The 21,741-nt window shown below is 41.6% G+C and overlaps 1 protein-coding gene across 1 annotated transcript in view; it reads right to left on the reverse strand.

Moving 5' to 3' along the window:
- Positions 1-3,834: 3,834 nt before the first annotated feature.
- LOC106578565 (cadherin-12) overlaps positions 3,835-21,741 on the reverse strand; it is a 251,807-nt gene continuing 233,900 nt past the window's right edge. Inside the window, exons 10-12 of the mRNA XM_014157554.3 lie at positions 20,922-21,039; positions 18,965-19,216; positions 3,835-5,164 (exon numbers count right to left, since the gene is read on the reverse strand). Of these exons, the coding sequence (XP_014013029.2) occupies positions 4,623-5,164; positions 18,965-19,216; positions 20,922-21,039 (912 nt within the window). The 3' untranslated portion in view covers positions 3,835-4,622. The remainder of the gene's footprint in view (positions 5,165-18,964; positions 19,217-20,921; positions 21,040-21,741) is intronic.

Raw genomic sequence — 21,741 nt, forward strand, 5'->3', positions numbered from 1 at the left:
ACTTTGCTATGAGACTTGAGATTTAGCTCAGGTGCATCCTGTTTCCATTGATCATCCTGAATTAATTGGACATGATTTGGAAAGGCACACACTTGTCTATATAAGGTCACAGAGATGTCAGAGCAAAAACCAAGCAATGAGGTCGAAGGAATTCTGAGACAGGATTGTGTCGAGGCACAGATCTGAGGAAGGGTACCAAAACATTTCTGTCACATTGAAGGTCCCAAAGAACACAGTGGCCTCCATCAACACAGTGGCCTCCATCAAATGGAAGAAGTTTGGAACCACCTAGACTCTTCCTAGAGATGGCCATCCAGCCAAACTGAGCAATCGGGGGAGAAGGGCTTTGTCAGGGAGGTGACCAAGAACCCGATGGTCACTCTGACAGAGCTCCAGAGTTCCTCTGTTGAGATGGGAGAACCTTCCAGAAGGGCAACCATTTCTGCAGCATTCCACCAATCAGGCCTTTATTGTAGAGTGGCAAGACGGAAGGCACTCCTCAGTAAAAGGCACATTACAGCCCGCTTGGAGTTTGCCGAAAGGCACCTAAAGTACTCTCAGACCATGAGAAACAAGATTTTCTGGTATTATGAAACCAAGATTGACGAAATTGGATGAAACCTGGCACCATCCCTAAAGGGAAGCATGACCACCATGCTTCCCTTTAGGGATGGTGCCAGGTTTCGTCCAATTTCAGCAGCGTAATGTGGGGATATCTTTCAGTGTCAGGAACTGGAAGACTAGTCAGGATCAAGGGATAGATGAACGGAGCAAAGTACAGAGACATCCTTGATGAAAACCTGATCCAGAGCACTCAGGACCTCAGACTGTGGTGAAGGTTCACCTTCCAACAGGACAACGATCCCAAGCACACAGCCAAGAAAACACAGGAGTGGCTTTGGGACAAGTCTCTGAATGTCCTTGAGTGGCCCAGCCAGAGCCCGGACTTGAACCCTATCGAACATCTCTGGAGAGACCTGACAATTGCTGTGCAGCGATGCTCCCCATCCATCTTGACAGACCTTGTGAGGATCTGCAGAGAAGAATGGGAGAATCTCCCCAAATACAGGTGTGCCAAGCTTATAGCCCAAGAAGACTTGAGGCTGTAATCGCTGCCAAAGGTGCATCAATAAAATACTAATTAAAGGGTCTGAATACTTATGTAAATGTGATATTTCATATATACACTTCGCTGACAGACACAGCAAACCTTCTTGCCACAGCTCGCATTGATGTGCCATCCTGGATGAGCTGCACTACCTGAGCCACTTGTGTGGGTTGTAGACTCCGTCTCATGTTACCACTAGAGTGAAAGCACTGCCAGCATTCAAAAGTGACCAAAACATCAGCCAGGAAGCATAGGAACTGAGAAGTGGTCTGTGGTCCCCACCTGCAGAACCACTCCTTTATTGGGGGTGTCGTGCTAATTGCCTATAATTTCCACCTGTTGTCTATTCCATTTGCACAACAGCATGTGAAATGTATTGTTAATCAGTGTTGCTTCCTAAGTGGACAGTTTGATTTCACAGAAGTGTGATTGACTTGGAGTTACATTGTGTTGTTTAAGTGTTCCCTTTATTTTTTTGAGCAGTATATATATATATATATATATATATATATATATATATATATTTGTCTGCATCTACATTTGCAAAAATTTCTTAAAACCAGTTTTTGCTTTGTGGGGTATTTTGTGTAGATTGATGATGGAAAAAAAACTAAGAAACGATTTTAGAATAAGGCTGTAACGTAACAAAATATAAAAAAAGTCAAGTGTTCTGAATACTTTCCGAATGCACATACGGAAATTTGTATGGTGTCTCAAACAATTGAAGTTTTGATAGTCAATGACAACTCATATTTGTCAAATCACAAGTGCTCTCTCTTATTTAATTAATCCAGAATTGACGATTTAACTGTCTTAAAAACGATAGTAGGTTAAAAACACTGCATGTACATATTCCTCATTAGGAAGACTACTCATGCGTCTACCAGGGAGTGTATACTGGTATTATGTGTAAACCCCTATCACGGAACATGGACCTTGGAGGTAGTAGACCACAGAGGCATGGTAGAATTATTCCCAAAAATATCTTCATCGCCAGTATTTGCTTCAGTTTCTCTTTGGCTTTGAGTGCTGTGTGTTTAAAATCCCTGAGCTATTCAGTATCTGTCAGCAGACTTTCTCTCATGTTTATGCAGGAGGGGGAACCTCCCTTAGTGCTGATGTCTGTATTTGGTTTGTCTGCATCTGCCCACTGTCTGTAACAGGGTGACTCTTTGCTGATATGGCAGTGTTGTGATTTTCAGAAAGGCCACGCTACAGCAGGGGGATGTGCTGGTCCATAACAACAGCCACAGAGATCAAACAATACATTCGTAATTGCAAAAGCCCACTATTCAAAATTGATAAGGAGTGAAGGGGGTGACTATGGTCCATTATACAATAGGTGGTTCTAATCCTGAATTCTGATTGGTTAAAACCACATTTTCAGCCAATGTCTATTCCACAAATTACCACTGGCTGAATCTATGATGTTAAAATGCCTATGCACTGTTCCATCTGACTTTTCAAACCACTGTCTCATCAGCCCAGCCAGGCAATTTATAAACTTGATCTACATCTAGACATTATCTCACATTTCTTTAAGACTAACATTTCATTTTCAGCTGCGGAGATTTGTATAAACCTTGCTGTCTTTCTCTCCAAAATTTGCAACATTGTTTCAATATTCAAATTCAATCTCCAGCTGTCTCATAGTAATGAACATGTCGGGACGAGAAAGACAGGCCGGCAGCGTTTCTCAGCCAGTCGACATCATTTCTATAGATATACTGTTTACAAAGAAATGTCAATTGAAAAAATGTAAAACAAAATGAAGTGCAGCTAGTTTGCAGTCTTTACAGCTTCAGGTTGATGTAATTGTGTTAGCTGTGCTGTTGGCTAGCTCCTCTGAACAACAGTGTCCTGACGAGTGAGCACATTTTCTATGCTAGGCAAAATTGCGCCTGATTAGCTTATTGTTATGGATGTATCCAAATAAATGTCACTAGAAAACAACTACAAGTGCAGCTACTGTTGTTATTCTAGCTGCATGGTTTGACCTGACTGTAAGTTAGCTGTAGTTGGCTAGCTAACAAACAAGGGATAAGAACTTTGCCAGCCGGTATGGCAATGGAATATTTAAAAGGAATGACTGGGTCGCGCCCATAGATGAAGAACAAAAAGACTGGGTCGCGTCTCTGGCAACCGAACCGATACAACAAACGACCAGCCGGCTTGGGCAGCAATCCTAGATTTGTGTCGGGACTATAGCTTGTAGAAGGATTAAATGGTATGAATAAATTCATTAACAAAAGATTTTTTATGAAAATATGTCAATCATTATTTTAATATGTTGGTAACCCGTTGTATAAATATTATTATGCCCTCGAAGCCGATGTTTGGAGGACTTTGTCTTGGGCCTAACATCACCCATTCCATCCTCCAAACACCAGCTTCTCGGGCATTATCACTTAAATAAACAAAGACCGCACAGTTACCACTTCAATATCTGGCCTAGGGGTATAAAGCTGTTTAGATGGTGCCTGTTCCAATTTCCATCCATCTCATCCATACCACTCCCCTTTGACAATATTGTCACCAGAAGTCATAGACATTAAATCAGCTCACATTGGCCATGGACAGCATTTCAGTAGATTGAGGCTATAGGGTCCTTAATCAAAACTTGTATCCTGTTTTCTGGATAAAAATAATATTACATTTTTCACACACAGCCAAACCAGATTGAGTGTTCTTTCCCAACATTAAAATAAAATAAAACAAAACATAAATACATTTAACATGGTTGTTTTTATCAGTGGTGTTTATTTATGAAAACAGTATTTATTACATTGGCTGAACGACATTATCATGGTTAGCCCTAAATACATTTTCACAACAAGTACAAGTCTATACACCTGACTCACCTGATTGAAATGTCAATTTTCGTGTGGGTCATGGAATAATTAGAAAATCCTCAAGTGTCTTCAAAAATCAAAAATATGTATATGATTAAGAGATAAATAGATAAATACGTTAACAAAGGAAACCAACAAAAAACACCCAGACAATAAATAAATACTAATAATAAATAACATTCAGAAAATCTTTGGCCAAACTTGGGCCACATAATTGTCTCATAACTTGTCCAACTGAGAGTAGTCTCAAAACGACATGCCTCTGTCTGCCAGTCAGCCTATGCTTGCATGACCAGCTTTATGAGAGAGAAAAGAATCTGAAAACAATTATTTTGAGGCACTTTTAAGGATGTCAAAGAAGAAAATGCTTGCATTTTCTGTGTTTTCTGTCTTTATTCCCCCTAGAAGTGAAGACATAAAGAAGAATAAATAAGACACAACAACATTCAATATAAATGTAATTGAAAGGCTGTCTTTTTCATCTCGCTATCTATCCTCCTTTTAAACATCTTGCGATTGACGATAGAAAGAAAAAAATTCAACAAATTGATTTGCAAAAAATAAAACCCTGAAATAGAAAAAAAAAAAAAAAGTTTTGTTAAGAAAAGAAAAACAATGCCATTTAATGTCCACTTTTGGAGTTTACTAAGTGAATAACATCATCAATGTCTGTTTTCTGTTGTTGTTGTCGTTGTGTCTGCTTGAGTATCCGACTGCTCTCCGAATATTCCCGCCAGAGTCTTAAATCGAGGACCCCATTTGTTGAGGTAATCATAGTCCTCATCGGCATCTACTACCAGAGACTCGATGGAGCTAAGCGACTCTGCTACAGAGCCCTCTCCCTCATAGGCATAGGTAGCTAGAGAGTCATAGGGTGGGGCCGAGTTGTCCACATCGTTTTCCTTCAGTCGCTGATTGATGAAGTCACGGATATCTTCACTGTCTTGGGAAACAGGAGTTTGTTTTTTGCCGGTGTTGGGGTCGGGTTTGACATCCCGTCGGAAAAGGTCCCGGTTCTCTTTCAGAAGGTTCTCCTTAATGACTTTGGGGTTGCGGAGGGTGCCCATGTCGAAAGCGTGGGTGTCCTCTTCGCCCCCTCCCTCATCGTCGTAGTGGATTACATTGTCACGGATGTCCTCCTTGGATGTCATCAGGGTCTCCTTCTTCTTCTGTCGTCTCAGACCTACGTAGATGACCACGATCACTGGAGAGAGATCACAGAGAGAATAACGCATTAGTGGTTTATGAAAACTATGAATCACTATTAATGGTATTGGTAGCCTAAATGATGCTATATGATGTTGCTAATACAGCATCGGAGAGAGATCAAAGATGTTAGATGACACATTAGTGGTTGATGAAAACTATGAGATAATATAAAGTGCAACTTGCATTGGGGAAATGTAATGATCCATTGTTTATGTTTTTGTTGGTGGCTTGAGATGGTAAACATTTCCTTGGTATGCATTCGTGACTTGCCAATGAAGAAGTTACCAAATCTCCCACACATATTGTTCCTTAGCAACAGACGTTATGTACTGAGTACTGACATGACAAAAAACATGACATAGTCTTCTGACATTGCATTGTAGTCAAGCACTGATCACGGCATGGGGGTGGATGAATATTCTTAAGAATGTACCTCCACAGTTCCTTCCAATTTCCCTCTAACTGGAGCTGCCCATATCGAACACACATCTCCCACACTCACTTTGTAAAGTAAGGGGAATGAAAGATTATTCCACTGTTTTTTCCTCCTCGCTGTGGTAAATACAGTACATTTCCCATATGGGTCTTCAGTTGGACAATTCACAAAGGAAAGAAATGCACAGTTCAACACATGTAGAGAAAGTATTCAATTATAATGAAGAAATAAATTGGTTGAAAATTGACAAAAACAATAGAAAGCATGAGAGCTGTAATCTTGACTGCCCTTCTTTTCCTCCTCCTTCGCCTTCTCTTCTACGATATTAGTCAAACAGTGTGTCGGCTCCCCCCAGTGGTATAGATTTGACATGCATGGTCATTATTATTTGGACAGTTCTTTCTAGGGTGGTAGCTGGGTGTGGTCTAATTGTGATGGTCTGGGGAGGTAACGCTAATTCCAGACAGGCCCTCATGCCAGCCAGTTTGACAGACAGCTTGATTTTCTCATCATTTACACGCAGGAAGGAACACATGTGTCAGCTTGACATATCCACCACAAAAACTAACTGGCTTTCAAAAAGAGAGTTATCCCTGTAAGTTGTGATTCACTCTGGCATTTTCACTGGGACAGCGTGACTTGATGGAATAACATCGATGCCAGCCATAGCCTCAGGGCATGTTGACTCTGAGTTCTGATAACAGTTCTCTCACCACGTGGTCAACCCTTTCAACACTAACTCTACATTCACAGAGAGCACAGTGGGTGAAGAGGGCCGTGTTCATACTAACAAAGACTCACTCTCCACATGAAAAATGACTCCTTGAAGTTGGCTAGACTAATTCATGAAAGAACACTCGTTGAACAATCACTAAACCCCATTACCTTTGTAGACACGTAATTTCTAAAAAGTTGACATAGTGGAGACTTGACGCAATGGTGTGGTCCACGTAACACATTAATACAGAATTCTCCTGGGTACATGCACATCTTAGATGCAAGGGCATAGAATTAAATGATGTGGCTACTAGCACTAGCGGCTAATAGCAAATTATGCTTTCTGAATCTCAAGATTATATCGACATTATTAATTCAAATCAAATAATATTTTTTTGGTCACATACACATGGTTAGCAGATGTCAATGCGAGTGTAGCGAAATGCTTGTGCTTCTAGTTCCGACAGTGCAGTAACATCTAACAAGTAATATAACAATTCCACAACAACTACCTAATACACACAAATCTAAAGGGATGGAATAAGAATATGTACATATAAATATATGGATGGGCGATGACTGAGTGGCATAGGCAATATGCAATAGATGGTATAAGATACAGTATATACATATGAGATGAGTAATGTAAGATATGTAATCATTATTAAAGAGGCATTATATAAAGTGACTAGTGATCCATATATTAAAGTGGCCAATGATTTGAGTCTGTATGTAGGCATCAGCCTCTCTGTGTTAGTGATGGCTGTTTAAAACCTCTTTGGGCTAGGGGGCAGTATTTTCACATCTGGATGAAAAGCGTGCCAAGAGTAAACTGCCTGCTACTCAGGCCCAAAAGCTAGGATATGCATATTATTAGTAGATTTGGATAGAAAACACTGAAGTTTCTAAAACTGTTTGAATGATGTCTGTGAGTATAACAGAACCCATATGGCAGGCAAAAACATGAGAAAATTCCAACCAGGAAGTGGGAAATCTGAGGCTTGTAGTTTTTCAAGAATATAATATACAGTGTAAATGGGGTCATATTGCACTTCCTAAGGCTTCCACTAGATATCAACAGTCTTTAGAACATTGTTTCAGGCTTCTACTGTGAATGGGAGAGAATAAGAGCTGTTGGATTCAGGTGTCTGGAAAAAAGGCATGACCTCAGTCACGCACACAGCCTTGGGAGCGAGCTGAGTTCCTCTTCATTCCTAAAGACAAAGGAATTGTCCGGTTGGAATTTTATTGAAGATTTATGATAAAAACATCATAAAGATTGATTCTATACATCGTTTGACATGTTTCTACAAACTGTAGTATAACCTTTTTGACTTTTCGTCTGGACTTAGTAAGCGCGCGCCTTGTGCATTTGGAATAGTGAACCTAACGCGCGAACAAAATGGACGTATTTGGACATAAAAATTAACTTTATCGAACAAAACAAACATTTATTGTGGAACTAGGAATGTATTCCGATGAAGTTCAAAGGTAAGTGTATATTTATAACGCTATTTCTGACTTCTGTTGACTCCACAACATGGCAGGTATCTGTATGGCTTCTTTTGGTTTTCTGAGCGCTGTATTCAGATTATTGCAAGGTGTGCTTTCGCCGTGAAGCTTTTTTGAAATCTGACACAGCGGTTGCATTAAGGAGAAGTGTATCTTTAATTCTGTGCATAACACTTGTATATTTTATCAAAGTTTATGATAAGTATTTCTGTATATTAACCTGTTTAGGATAGGGGGCAGTATTTTCATGGCCGGATAAAAAATGTACCCGATTTAATCTGGTTATTACTCTTGCCCAGAAACTAGAATATGCATATAATTATTTGATTTGGATAGAAAACACCCTAAAGTTTCTAAAACTGTTTGAATGGTGTCTGTGAGTATAACAGAACTCATATAGCAGGCCAAAACCTTAGAAGATTCCATACAGGAAGTGCCCTCTCTGACCATTTCTTGGTCTTCTATAGCCTCTTTATCGAAAATAGAGGATCTCTGCTGTAACGTGACATTTTCTAAGGCTCCCATAGGCTCTCAGAAGGCGCCAGAATGGGGAATGATGACTCTGCAGTCCCTGGGTGAAAAACAGTAGGGCTTTTGGAAAGTGGTCGTTCTGAGAACAAGGACACGGGTGCGCGCGTGCATGTGAAGACTCCATTTTCTATTTTCAGTGTTTGAACGAAAACAAGGTCTCCCGGTCGGAATATTATCGCTATTTTACGGAAAAAATTGCATAAAAATGTATTTTAAACAGCGTTTGACATGCTTCGAAGTACGGTAAAGGAATATTTTGAAAATTTTTGTCACGATATGCGCCGGCGCGTCACTCTTCGGATAGTGTCTTGAACGCAAGAACAAAACACAGCTATTTGGATATAACGATGGATTATTTGGAACCAAAACAACATTGGGTGTTGAAGTAGAAGTCCTGGGAGTGCATTCTGACGAAGAACAGCAAAGGTAATCCAATTTTTCTTATAGTAAATCTGAGTTTGGTGAGTGCCAAACTTGGTGGGTGTCAAAATAGCTAGCCATGATGGCCGGGCTATCTACTCAGAATATTGCAAAATGTGCTTTCACCGAAAAGCTATTTTAAAATTGGACACCACGATTGCATAAAGGAGTTCTGTATCTATAATTCTTAAAATAATTGTTAGGTTTTTTGTGAACGTTTATCGTGAGTAATTTAGTATATTCACCGGAGGTTTTCGGTATGTTTGCGAGTTCTGAACGTCACATGCTAATGTAAAAAGCAGGTTTTTGATATAAATATGAACTTGATTGAACAAAACATGCATGTATTGTATAACATAATGTCCTAGGAGTGTCATCTGATGAAGATCAAAGGTTAGTGCTGCATTTAGCTGTGGTTTTGGTTTTTGTGACATTATATGCTAGCTTGAAAAATGGGTGTGTGATTATTTCTGTTTGGGTACTCTCCTGACATAATCTAAATGTTTTGCTTTCGTTGTAAAGCCTTTTTGAAATCGGACAATGTGGTTAGATTAACGAGAGTCTTGTCTTTAAAATGGTGTAAAATAGTCATGTTTGAGAAATTGAAGTTATAGCATTTTTAAGGTTTTTGAAATTCGCGCCACGCGATTCCACTGGCTGTTGACTAGGTGGGACAATCACATATCCGAGAGAGGTTAACAGTCTCTTGGGCCCAACTTTGATGCACCTGTACTGACCTCGCCTTCTGGATGGTAGCGGGGTGCAGAGGCAGTGGCTCGGGTGGTTATTGTCCTTGATGATCCTTTTGGCCTTCCTGTGACATCAGGTGCTGTAGGTGTCCCAGAGGGCTGGTAGTTTGCCCCCGGTGATGCGTTTTGCAGACCGCACCACCCTTGCGGTTGTGGGCAGTGCAGTTGCCGTAACAGGAGGTGATAGAGCCTGACAAGATGCTCTCGATTGTGCATCTGTAAAAGTTTGTCAGGTTTTTAGGTGACAAGCAACATTTCTTCAGCCTCCTGAGGTTGAAGAGGCGCTGTTGTGCCTTCTTCACCAGACTGTCTGTAGGTGCTTTCACTCTAGTGGTAGCATGAGACGGAGTCTACAAGCCACACAAGTGGCTCAGGTAGTGCAGCTCATCCAGGATGGCACATCAATACGAGCTGTGGCAAGAAGGTTTGCTGTGTCTGTCAGCGTAGTGTCCAGAGCATGGAGGCGCTACCAGGAGACAGGCCAGTACATCAGGAGACGTGGAGGAGGCCGTAGGAGGGCAACAACCCAGCAGTAGGACCGCTACCTCCGCCTTTGTGCAAGGAGGAGCAGGAGGAGCACTGCCAGAGCCCTGCCAAATGACCTCCAGCAGGCCACAAATGTGCATGTGTCTGCTCAAACGGTCAGAAAAAGACTCCATGAGGGTGGTATGAGGGCCCGACGTCCACAGGTGGGGGTTGTACTTACAGCCCAACACCGTGCAGGACGTTTGGCATTTGCCAGAGAACACCAAGATTGGCAAGTTCGCCACTGGCGCCCTGTGCTCTTCACAGATGAAAGCAGGTTCACACTGAGCACATGTGACAGACGTGACAGAGTTCTGCTGCCTGCAACATCCTCCAGCATGACCAGTCTGGTGGTGGGTCAGTCATGGTGTGGGGTGGCATTTCTTTGGGAGGCCGTACAGCCCTCCATGTGCTCGCCAGAGGTAGCCTGACTGCCATTAGGTACCGAGATGACCTCAGACCCCTTGTGAGACCATATGCTGGTGCGGTTGGCCCTGGGTTCCTCCTAATGAAAGACAATGCTAGACATCATGTGGCTGGAGTGTGTCAGCAGTTCCTGCAAGAGGAAGGCATTGATGCTATGGACTGGGCCGCCCGTTCCCCAGACCTGAATCCAATTGAGCACATCTGGGACATCATGTCTCGCTCCATCCACCAACGCCACGTTGCACCACAGACTGTCCAGGCGTTGGCGGATGCTTTAGTCCAGGTCTGGGAGGAGATCCCTCAGGAGACCATCCGCCACCTCATCAGGAGCATGCCCAGGCGTTGTAGGGAGGTCATACAGGCACGTGGAGGCCACACACACTACTGAGTCTCATTTTGACTTGTTTTAAGGACATTACATCAAAGTTGGATCAGCCTGTAGTGTGGTTTTCCACTTTAATTTTGAGTGTGACTCAAATCCAGACCTCCATGGGTTGGATAAATTGGATTTCAATTGATTATTTTTGTGTGATTTTGTTGTCAGCACATTCAACTATGTAAAGAAAAAAGTATTTAATGAGATTATTTCATTCATTCAGATCTAGGATGTGTTATTTTAGTGTTCCCTTTATTTTTTTGAGCAGTATATATATATATATATATATATATATATATATATATATATTCTGAAAGTATTCAGACCCCTTCCCTTTTTCCAAATTTTGTACGTTACAGCCTTATTCTAAAATTGATGATACTTTTTATTTATTTAATCCATCTACACACACTACCTCATAATGATAAAGCAAAAACACTTTTTTAGAACATTTTTCAAAAAACAATAAACAACAAAAAATACGAAATACCTTATTTACATTAGTATTCGGAAACTTTGCTATGAGACTCGAAATTGAGCTCCGGTACATCCTGTTTCCGTTGATCATCCTTGTGACGATTCTACAAGTTGATTGGAGTCACCTGCGGTAAATTCAATAAATTGAACATGATCTGGAAAGGCACACACCTGTCTATATGAAGTCCCACAGTTGACAGTGCATGTTAGTACAAAAACAAAAGCCATGAGGTCGAAGGAATTGTCCGTAGAGCTCCGAGACAGGATTGTGTCGAGGCACAGATCGGGGGATGGGTACCAACACATTTCTGCAACATTGAAGGTCCCCACGAGCACAGTGGCCTCCATCATTCTTAAATGGAAGAAGTTTGGAACCACCAAGACTCTTCCAAGAGCTGGCTGCCTGGCCAAACGGAGCAGAAGGGCCTTGGTCAGGGAGTTGACCAAGAGCTCCAGTGTTCCTCTGTGGAGATGGGAGAACCTTCCAGAAGGACAACCATCTCTGCAGCACTCCACCAATCAGGCTTTTATGGTAGAGTGGCCAGACAGAAGCCAGTCCTCAGTAAAAGGCACATGACAGCCCGCTTGGAGTTTGCCAAAAGGTACCTAAAGGACTCTCAGACCATGAGAAACAAGATGATTCTCTGTTTTGATGAAACCAAGATTGAACTCTTTGGCCTGAATGCCAAGCCTCACGTCTGCAGGAAACCTGGCACCATCCCAACGGCAAAGAAGGGTAGTGGCAGCACGATGCTATGGGGATGTTTTTCAGTGGCAGGGACTGGGAGATGAGTCAGGATTGAGGAAAATATGAACGGAGCAAAGTACAGAGATCCTTAATGAAAACTTGCTCCAGAGCGCTCAGGACCTCAGACTGGGATCAAGGTTCACCTTCAAACAGGACAAAGACCCTAAGCACACAGCCAAGACAATGCCGGAGTGGCTTTGGGACAAGTCTCTGAATGTCCTTCTGTGGCCAAGCCAGAGCCAAGACAAGAATTCGATCGAACATCTCTGGAGAGACCTGAAAATAGTTGTGCAGTGACTCTCCCCATCCAACCTGACAAAGCTTGAGAGTATCTGCAGAGAAGAATGAGAAACTCCCCAAATAAAGATGTGCGAAGCTTGTAGTGTCATACCCAAGAAGACTCTTGACCAAAGGTGCTCCAACAAAGTACTGAGTAAAGGGTGCAATAAATCCAAGTAACAGATTGGATTAGTTTAGAAAAATGTTTATTTAAATTTTGGAAGCAAGATTAATTAATCAATTCATGTACAAACAGTTAAAACAATCAAACTCCAATAGAGTATTCCTGGGAAATATAATCATGATGGTCATGGTTTTGGTTTGACACTGGTTATTAACACCAACACTGGGCTGCTTTTACACCAAAAAGTGTTAATTTAAGATTTACAGAGCTAATCTAACACCTGAATCAACACTAGAAATGTTACACTGAAAAATATACACTTGTTAACATTAGCGAATTTGGTGTAGCAGCGAGAAAGTCAGAGGGGATGTAAATATCACTTTGTGATATTGTGTGATGGTTGGCCATTAAAACGGATTAATTTTTTTGCAGTGTACATTAGGTCAAGTATGGCCGTGACCCATACAGAATAATCAAAAGATTTTTATCTTTAGCCATAAAATTGTTATTTTTCTCCCTCCACCCAGACTCCACTACACAGCATATGATCAGGAAAAACTAAAGGGATATGATCAACTTGCAAACCAATGATGAATTACCTAAATGGTTATGGTTAGACGCTAAGATCAAGGGCAGGGTTAAGGTTAAGGTCAGGGTAATGGTAATGGTTAGAGTTATGGGTTGGCATGCTAGTCACGTCCCTTTAGTCACACCTATAATTAACTGAATGTGATTAAGTATCATTTCACTAAATGTTGGGGGCTCAATGTGAAAGTATCTGCAAATGCCTTGTGGATGGCTTCCTTCAAGACCACCCAGTCTTACTCAACATTGGTGGTGTTGCAATCAGGGTTGCATTCAGGGAGGTTTTGTTCAGATGGGACAGGACAGAGTCATTTAGCTCTTCTGCTTGTTGTTAGTAGACATTGTATTTCTGTGTAGGGGTTATGGGTTCCTTTCTTCGCTTGGGGGCCAGTCTGATGGCCATCACAGATTTGATTAGGCGGTGGTCAGTCTAGCAGACTTCAGTACCTCTGACGGCATGGGTGATGTTTACATCCCTGAGCTCTTGTCATCTTACAATGACATAATCTATAAGATGCTATTGTTTTGAGCGAGGGTGCTGTCATGTTCTTTGCGTTTGTTGCATTCCTTATGCCACGCTTGCTTTGCTTTGCTTTGCTTTGCTCTGCTCTGCCTTGCATTGCTCCGCCTTGTGTTGCTCTGCTCTGCATGCTACTTCAGGGAGTGACACTCCTGGCCCAAGCTCAGCTAGCTCACGCTGACAGCACCCGGGTTACAGGATTAGGTGTATATTGAATTGCAATCAAATAGGCTGTAATTACAAATAGTACATTAATTATTTGATCTACAGACTAAGGTGTAGAAGGAGACATAGGACCACCCGGGACCTGGATATCAAGACGACAATCCACGTCATATCGTTGCTTACAATTATACTATGTGTAACATTATACTATTTGTAACCTGCTTTAACTCAGTTTCCTTGTGGTTAGAGTATCCACTCGGAGGTTGGAAGGTTGCTAGTTTGACCCCTGGCCAAATTATACCAAAGACTGTAAAAACTGGACCTGATCCTTCTCTGCTTGGCACTCAGCAATAAGGAGATATCCTCTTGAGGATACCGTAGGATAGGGGGCGCCACAGCGCATTTTGAAAAAAAATCGTTCCCATTTTCAACGGCCTACTAATCAAACTCAGAAGCTAGGGCATGCATATACTTATTATATATGGATAGAAAACACTCTAAAGTTTCTAAAACTGTTTGAATGGTGTCTGTGAGTATAACAGAACTCAAATGGCAGTCAAAACCCCGAGACCGATTGAAACAGGAAGTGGAATTCTGAATTGTGGACTCGACTTCTCATCTTTCCCTATAAATAACACCGTTAACCATGGTTCAGTGAGCACTTCCTATTGCTTCCACTAGATGTCGCCAGTCTTTTCACAGTGGTTTGAGCCTTATAGAGTCAAAACTCAGTGAATGAGACGAGTATGAAATTGGTCACAGGGGATGGGCCATCATCATTATGACGCCGGCGGCCATGTCTGCCCCCACCTTTGGAAACGGTTTTAAAGGCCATGACATCATCCCCCTCGAATCTTATTGGCTCTCTTGGTGTTACAGGCCCTGAAGATGAATGTTTTACAACGTTTGACATGTTTGAACGAACCTACATGCGGGAGAATAGCATTTTATCCGGAACTTCAGCCCTGCGCTTGGAGAGAGCCATAGGACGCGCTACCAACAGCAGGCTAATGGAACGTGAAGTATGGACTTTTTGACCGAAAATACATCTGTTGTGGACCTGGGATGCTTTCTGATGAAGACAACTAAAGGTAGGCGATTATTGACAATATTATACAAGATGAGATGTGACATGCGATTGTTTCCAAGATGGCGCCGAGCTCTGTATATTAGCTCATTTTCTGAGTATCGCATCTCCTTTTATCGCAAAGTGTGATTACCCAGTAAAGTTAATTTAAAATCTGGTATGACGGGTGTTCTCAAGAGATATTCATCTATAAATGTTAGATTGACAATATACATTTAAAAAATCGTTATAGGATACTAATTTAGGGAAATGTAGCATTGTTTACCGGGACGCTTTTGAGGGGAAATTATGTAGTCAACCTCAGACAGAGATGTAAAATGCTGTTTTTATATATAAATATGACCTTTATTGAACAAAAGAATGCATGCATTGTATAACATGATGTCCTAGGGGTGCCATCTGATGAAGTTTGTAAAAGGTTAGTGCTGCATTTAGCTGTTTTTTGATTATATGTGATGCAAGTGGTTGGTCGGAAAATGGCTATGAAGCTGCTTTTTACGATGGACTCATCTAACATAATCTAATGATTTGCTTTTCCTGTAAAACCTTTTTGAAATCGGACGACGTGGGTCGATTCAGGAGAGGTGTATCTATTTTTAAATTATGATTTTTTTTTAATGCTAATTGGCGATATGATTTTTCGCTGGATTTCGATCCCGGTGACGGGATGAGACGCTATATACTAGTTTCCTGTCCAGGTGGTGTACTTATACATCAAACTGCCTCACGCTACAGAAAAAATAGATAAACTCTATAAGCCGTTCCAGCTCGCTCATGCAAGGCTACTTACTTTACTAAGGGCTCGATTCAATCAGATCCTCTTTAGCCAATTTCCACATAGCAGTTGTTTTGACAGTGTCAGGGGTGGAACTGCGTTAGAGCTGTCAAATCCACGGCTCCCGGCATTATACCTAAAGCAGACATTGCCATTGGCTCCATGGAGCTGCATTTACAGAAATACCATGCAGCCTTGTTTACAAGTTCTAACACTGGAACAAGAGATGTAATCTACACTTCCATTAGGATGATATAAATCCTCATTATTTTGTTTAATGATTTTCAATTTCAGTGTAATTATTTCTATATAGCCTACACTTTCTCGTTCTGAACTTCTACAGGAGTGGGGCGGGTGTGGCTTCGTGTCAATGATTGCAAGAGCAGCTGCTCAGCAATTTGAGGGCTCCATCTCCGACACACCCAAAACATCCGCTACGCTGGGGTCTGCTATCGCCAGTAAACGCTTGATATGATTGAAACTAGACCTTAATCTACTTAATTGCTTGTACATAACTTAAAAAGGTCTGAAGTACACAAGTCTTTTCCATCAACCTATGCCTCAGATCACACAGGACACTCAGAGGCAATCCAACCTTGAACTGACTCAAACTGCTAAAAATCACTGTTCCAGACAACGTTATAAAGGTTTAGATATATCACTGTTCTCATTAGTGTATGTGTATGTATCAGTTTCATATCAACCAAGTGTGTTATGATGCATGCATACGTAATTCAAGATTATTTTGATCACACGGACTGGGAAATGTTCCGGGCAGCCTCAGAGAATTACAACGATCTATGGCCGTGACCCATACAGAATAATCAAAACATTTTTATCTTTAGCCATAAAATTATTATATTTAACCATGGAAAGATGACTGGGAATATGGTCGAATATAAATATAAACAGTGTAGTTATTCCCTCCACATGGCAATCAAACAAGTGAAATGTCGGTATAGGGACAAAGTAGTCTCAATTCAACGGCTCAGACACGAGACGTATGTGGCAGGGTCTACATGCAATTACGGACTACAAATAGAAAACCATCCACGTCACAGACACCGACATCTTTTTTCCAGACAAACTAAACACCTTCTTTGACGGCTTTGAGGATAGAGTGCCACCGACGCGGCCCACTACCATTTAAACGTGTTAAACCTCGCAAGGCTGCTGGCCCAGATGGCATCCCTAGCCGCGTCCTCAGAGCATGTGCAGACCAGCTGGCTGGTGTGTTTATGGACATATTTAATCGTTCCCTATCCCAGTCTGCTGTCCCCTTCATGCTTCAAGATGGCCACCATTGTTCGTACCCAAGAAGGAACGATAATTGAAATAAATGACTATCGGCCCCGTAGCATTCAATTCTGTCATCATGAAGTGCTTTGAGAGACTAGTCAATGATCATATCATCTCCTCCTTACCTGCCACCCTAGACCCACTTCAATTTGCATACCGCCCCAACATGTCCACAGACGACACAACCGCCATCACACTGCACACTGCCCTATCCCATCTGGAGAGGAATACCTATGTAACAATGCTGTTCATTGACTACAGCTCAGCATTCAGCACCATAGTACTCTCCAAGCTCATCATTAAGTTCGAGGCCCTGGGTCTCAACCCTGCCCCGTGCAATTGGGTCCTGGACTTTCTGACGGGCCGCCCTCAGGTGGTGAAGGTAGGCAACAACATCTCCACTTCGCTGATCCTCAACACTGGGGCCCCACAAGGGTGCATGCTCAGCCCCTTCCTGTACTCCCTGTTCACCCATGACTGCGTGGCCATGCACGCCTCCAACTCAATCATCAAGTTTGCAGACAACACAACAGTAGTGGGCTTGATTACCAACAACAACGAGACAGCCTACAGGGAGGAGGTGAGGGCACTCGGAGTGTGGTGTCAGGAAAACAACCTCTCACTCAACATCAGCAAAACAAAGGAGATGATCGTGGGCTTCAGGAAACAGTAGAGGGAGCACCCCCCTATTCACATCAACGGGACAGTAGTGGAGAAGGTGTAAGTTTAAGTTCCTCGCCGTACACATCACTGACGAACTGAAATGGTGCACAGACAAAATCTCAAATCTAATAATTTCAATTTCTCAAACATACGACTATTTTACACCATTTTAAAGATACACTTCTCCTTAATGTAACCACATTAAGGGTCAAATACTTATTTCCCTCATTAAAATGAAAATCAATTTATAACATTTTTGACATGCGTTTTTCTTTATTTTTTTGTTGTTATTCTGTCTCTGTTCAAATAAACCTACCATTAAAATTATAGACTGATAATTTCTTTGTCATGGGCAAATGTACAAAATCAGCAGGGAATCAAATACTTTTTTCCCTCACTGTATGTACCTAAATGTTTAATATCCATAATTTGTATGATTATTTATTTGAATTGCGCGCCCTCCAATTTCACCGGAGGTTATCCTACTAGTGGGACGCCTAGCCTTAAGAAGTGGATCGGACCCTTTTTTTTCAATTTTCAACTAAAATGACATATCCAAATCTAACTGCCTGTAGCTCAGGACCTGAACAAGTATATGTATATGCTTGATACCATTTGAAAGGAAACACTTTGAAGTTTGTGGAAATGTGAAATTAATGTAGGAGAATATAACACATTAGATCTGGTAAAAGATAATACAAAGAAAAAAACATGTGCATTATTATTTTTTTCACCCATCATTTTTGAAATGCAAGAGAAAGGCCATAATGTACTATTCCAGGTTAGACTCAAATTAGATTTTGGCCACTAGATGGCAGCAGTATATGTGCAAAGTTTTAGACTGATTCAATGAACCATTGCATTTCTGTTCAAAATTTTGGATCAAGACTGCTCAAATTTGCCTAATTGGTTTATTAAAATAATTCCATAAGTTCGCTTAGAACCCCCCTCCCCTGGCCATAGACTATACAGATTTAATGTGTGTTTGTGTCCTGTGTCGCCGTACAGGGACACACACAAATCTGTTACACAGTCATTACTGATTAGGAGGACGTACCCTAGCTGTAAATGACTCACCCAGTATAATGACGATGCACAGGAGGATGGCTATCAAAGCCCCAGTACTCAGCCATACAATAAGAAATTACACAGTCATAACTGAGTAGGACCGACCACAAGGGTAAATTACTCAATACTCACCCAATAGAATGATAATATACTGACTATGGTGGTGGTTAGTCTAGTAGTTATGGCACTGTTTTGTAAGTATGTTAGTGTTTTTGTGAATGTTGGTTGACGCCCAGGGTTGGCCTTAAAGGGATAATCTCCATCACACATTCAATGACTAGGAGGAGTGAATGAGGCATAATAAATGACTCACCCAGAAGAATGACAATGCAGAGGAGTATGGCTATCAGGGCCCCTGTACTCAGCCCCACTGGGAGGAAGATGGCCTCTGCACTGCAGGTGAGGAGCGATCCATCCGACTCGCAGCCACACACACGGATGGTCAGGATGCCCGTACTGCTTTGGACGGGGTAGCCGCTGTCCTGGATCACCACAGGAAGGAAGTAGATCTCCTGGGAATGCCGTCGGAAGTCGCTCCGCAGAGTCACTATCCCCGCTGTGTTATCTGGAACAGAAAAAAACAAATTTACCTACAAATGACTATTCGGGATACACTAGCCTATACAATGAGAAAATGATCATGCTTTCACTGAACCTGTGTATTCCTGTTGGAAATTACATCAGAAATGTTGTGAGTTGGTTGTTTTCTGTCCCTTGTCTTGAACAAGGTTGACCTGACGTTACCTCAGCCAGCAAGTCAACTCTGAAAATGTCTCAACTGCCTCCGGGACAACATGGCAGCCTTACACCCTTATCCCCTACAACAGAATGTGCTGGGGAACTTTTGTGGTTTCTATGTGACATTCAGCCGACATAAGTCTAGGAAACTGGAAGGTTAAACAATGATTAAGAATAAAGGAACCATGTAGCCTGCTAAGGAGAGTAAGGTAATCATGTACTAAGAAAGTAAGGTGGCGTTGGGGTGGTGCTGGAGCAGGTGTGAAGTTGGTCAGAGGAATAGACCTGGACAGGGTTTCTCAGGAACAGGGCAATGTGTCAGGTTGGACCAGCCCCAGATTTGACCAGTGTGGCTAGACTGTCTGACCCCTGTCAAGATTGGTTTGTTCCTCTGACAACGCCGGGGACTTTTTCCTGACAGAAGGGTCAAGGTGTCTCAACACACCTTACATGTTATGCACAGATTATGGGTTTGTTCCAAATGGCACCCTTTCCTTTTATAGTGCACTACTTGAATAGTGCACTATAAAGGGAATAGGGTGCCATTTTGGATGTAGTATGTGTTTTTTCTATTTTCTCTTGCTTTGCTAGACTTCGCCTTTGGTGCTTTGAATGCCTTGTCCCTGCGCATCAAATCTCTTCCCTGTACCTAGAGATTGTGTCTGTTGGCACAGTGACGGCAGGGCGGAAAGCTGTGAGGCTCTGTGTCCAAAAGGTAAATCTGGATCAGGGGTTCAAGCCGGGTCTCTCTTCAAGGTTAAGAAATGCATTCCTTTCCACAGCTTCATACTGCAATGGGTCATACTCACACCCGTCTTCAAAGGGTGTGTTTTGCAATATGCCCATTGGAAAGAAATGTCATACCTTTCTGAGAATATACTATACTGAACAAAAATATCAACGCAACATGTAAAGTGTAGGTCCCATGTTTCATGAGCTGAAATAAAAGATCCCTGAAATGTTCTTTAATAAAGCCCTTTTGTGGGGAAAAACTTATTCTGATTGGCTGGGCCTGGCTCCTAAGTGGGTGGGCCTATGCCCTCACAGGTCCACCCATGGCTCCACCAGTGCCCAGTCATGTGAAATCAATAGATTTGGGCCTAATGAATGTATTTCAATTGACTGACTTCCTTCTATGAACTGTAACTCATTAACATCTTTGAAGTTGTTGCATTTATATTTTTGTTAAGTATATATGACAACATATTCTAAATCATATAGAATTGACACAACAGTACTCATTTTATGAATATTTTAGATAGTTGACTCCCATTGGTGATGACTATGGCTGCTGCACAAAATTAATACAAATATGCAGTACTTTTCTTGGGTTATATGATAACACTATCTATCAGGTACTCATAACGACATATGTCTGAAGGAGACTGATGTGACCTTGTAGCAGGTGTAATGATTCACTGTATCACCTAGAAATATGTTAGGTGCTGTCATCATGCTTCTTCACTATGAGGACTACTTTTTCTTCCTCACTGGCACAGTGTCAGAAACCTGGTCAAGATACTGTAACTCACTTCCAAAGTCTTGGATAGTGAAGTTCTTGTTGTTGACGTCCCTCTCTGATGGTTTGAAGGAGAACTTATGACCACTTTGTGGCAGATCCTGGTCCTTTGCACTGAAGGTTTGAATTACCTGAGAGAAAAACATTTGAACATAAAACTGAAAGAGAATCAAAGGATTGCATGGCTGTTGAGCTAGTTATTTTAGTATCGTCTAGACACAAACTGAAGATGTTGGGACATTTCGTGAAGTTATCCTATAAGTTCCATGACTCATAAAAAATTACATCAAGAAATTGTTGTATTTCTACATATTTTTTGGGCTAGCAACAGTATTAAAGGTGCAGTGCAGTACATATAGATTAGATTGCATATTTCAGTGTCAAAAATTGGCTCAGGGAAAATAAATGATAAAAAATATATATTTGTAGTTATTTTCATGAAAAAAACTGATTTACTAGACATAAAGCCATGATTTATAAATAAAATTAAAAAGACCTGCCACGTGCAGCATTTTATCAGTACCCTCAGAGTGAACATACCGTACTTTCCTAGATCTATGCACCAATAAAACCTAGCTCTATTATCATTGTGTATTGGGAAAAATCTGGGCACAAAGTGATCTATATGCCTTTCCTTCCAGTTCTCTGCTGCCAGTGACTGGAACGAATTGCAAAAATTGCTGAAGCTGAAAATCGCTGAAGCTTATTTCCCTCGCCAACTTTAAACATCAGCTATCTGAGCAGCTAACCGATCGCTGCAGCTGTACATAGTCCATCTGTAAATAGCCCACCCAATCTACCTACCTCATCCCCATACTGTTTTTATTTACTTT

Source organism: Salmo salar, chromosome 19 (assembly GCF_965601325.2).
Source record: "Salmo salar chromosome 19, fSalSal1, whole genome shotgun sequence".
NCBI lineage: Eukaryota > Metazoa > Chordata > Actinopteri > Salmoniformes > Salmonidae > Salmo > Salmo salar.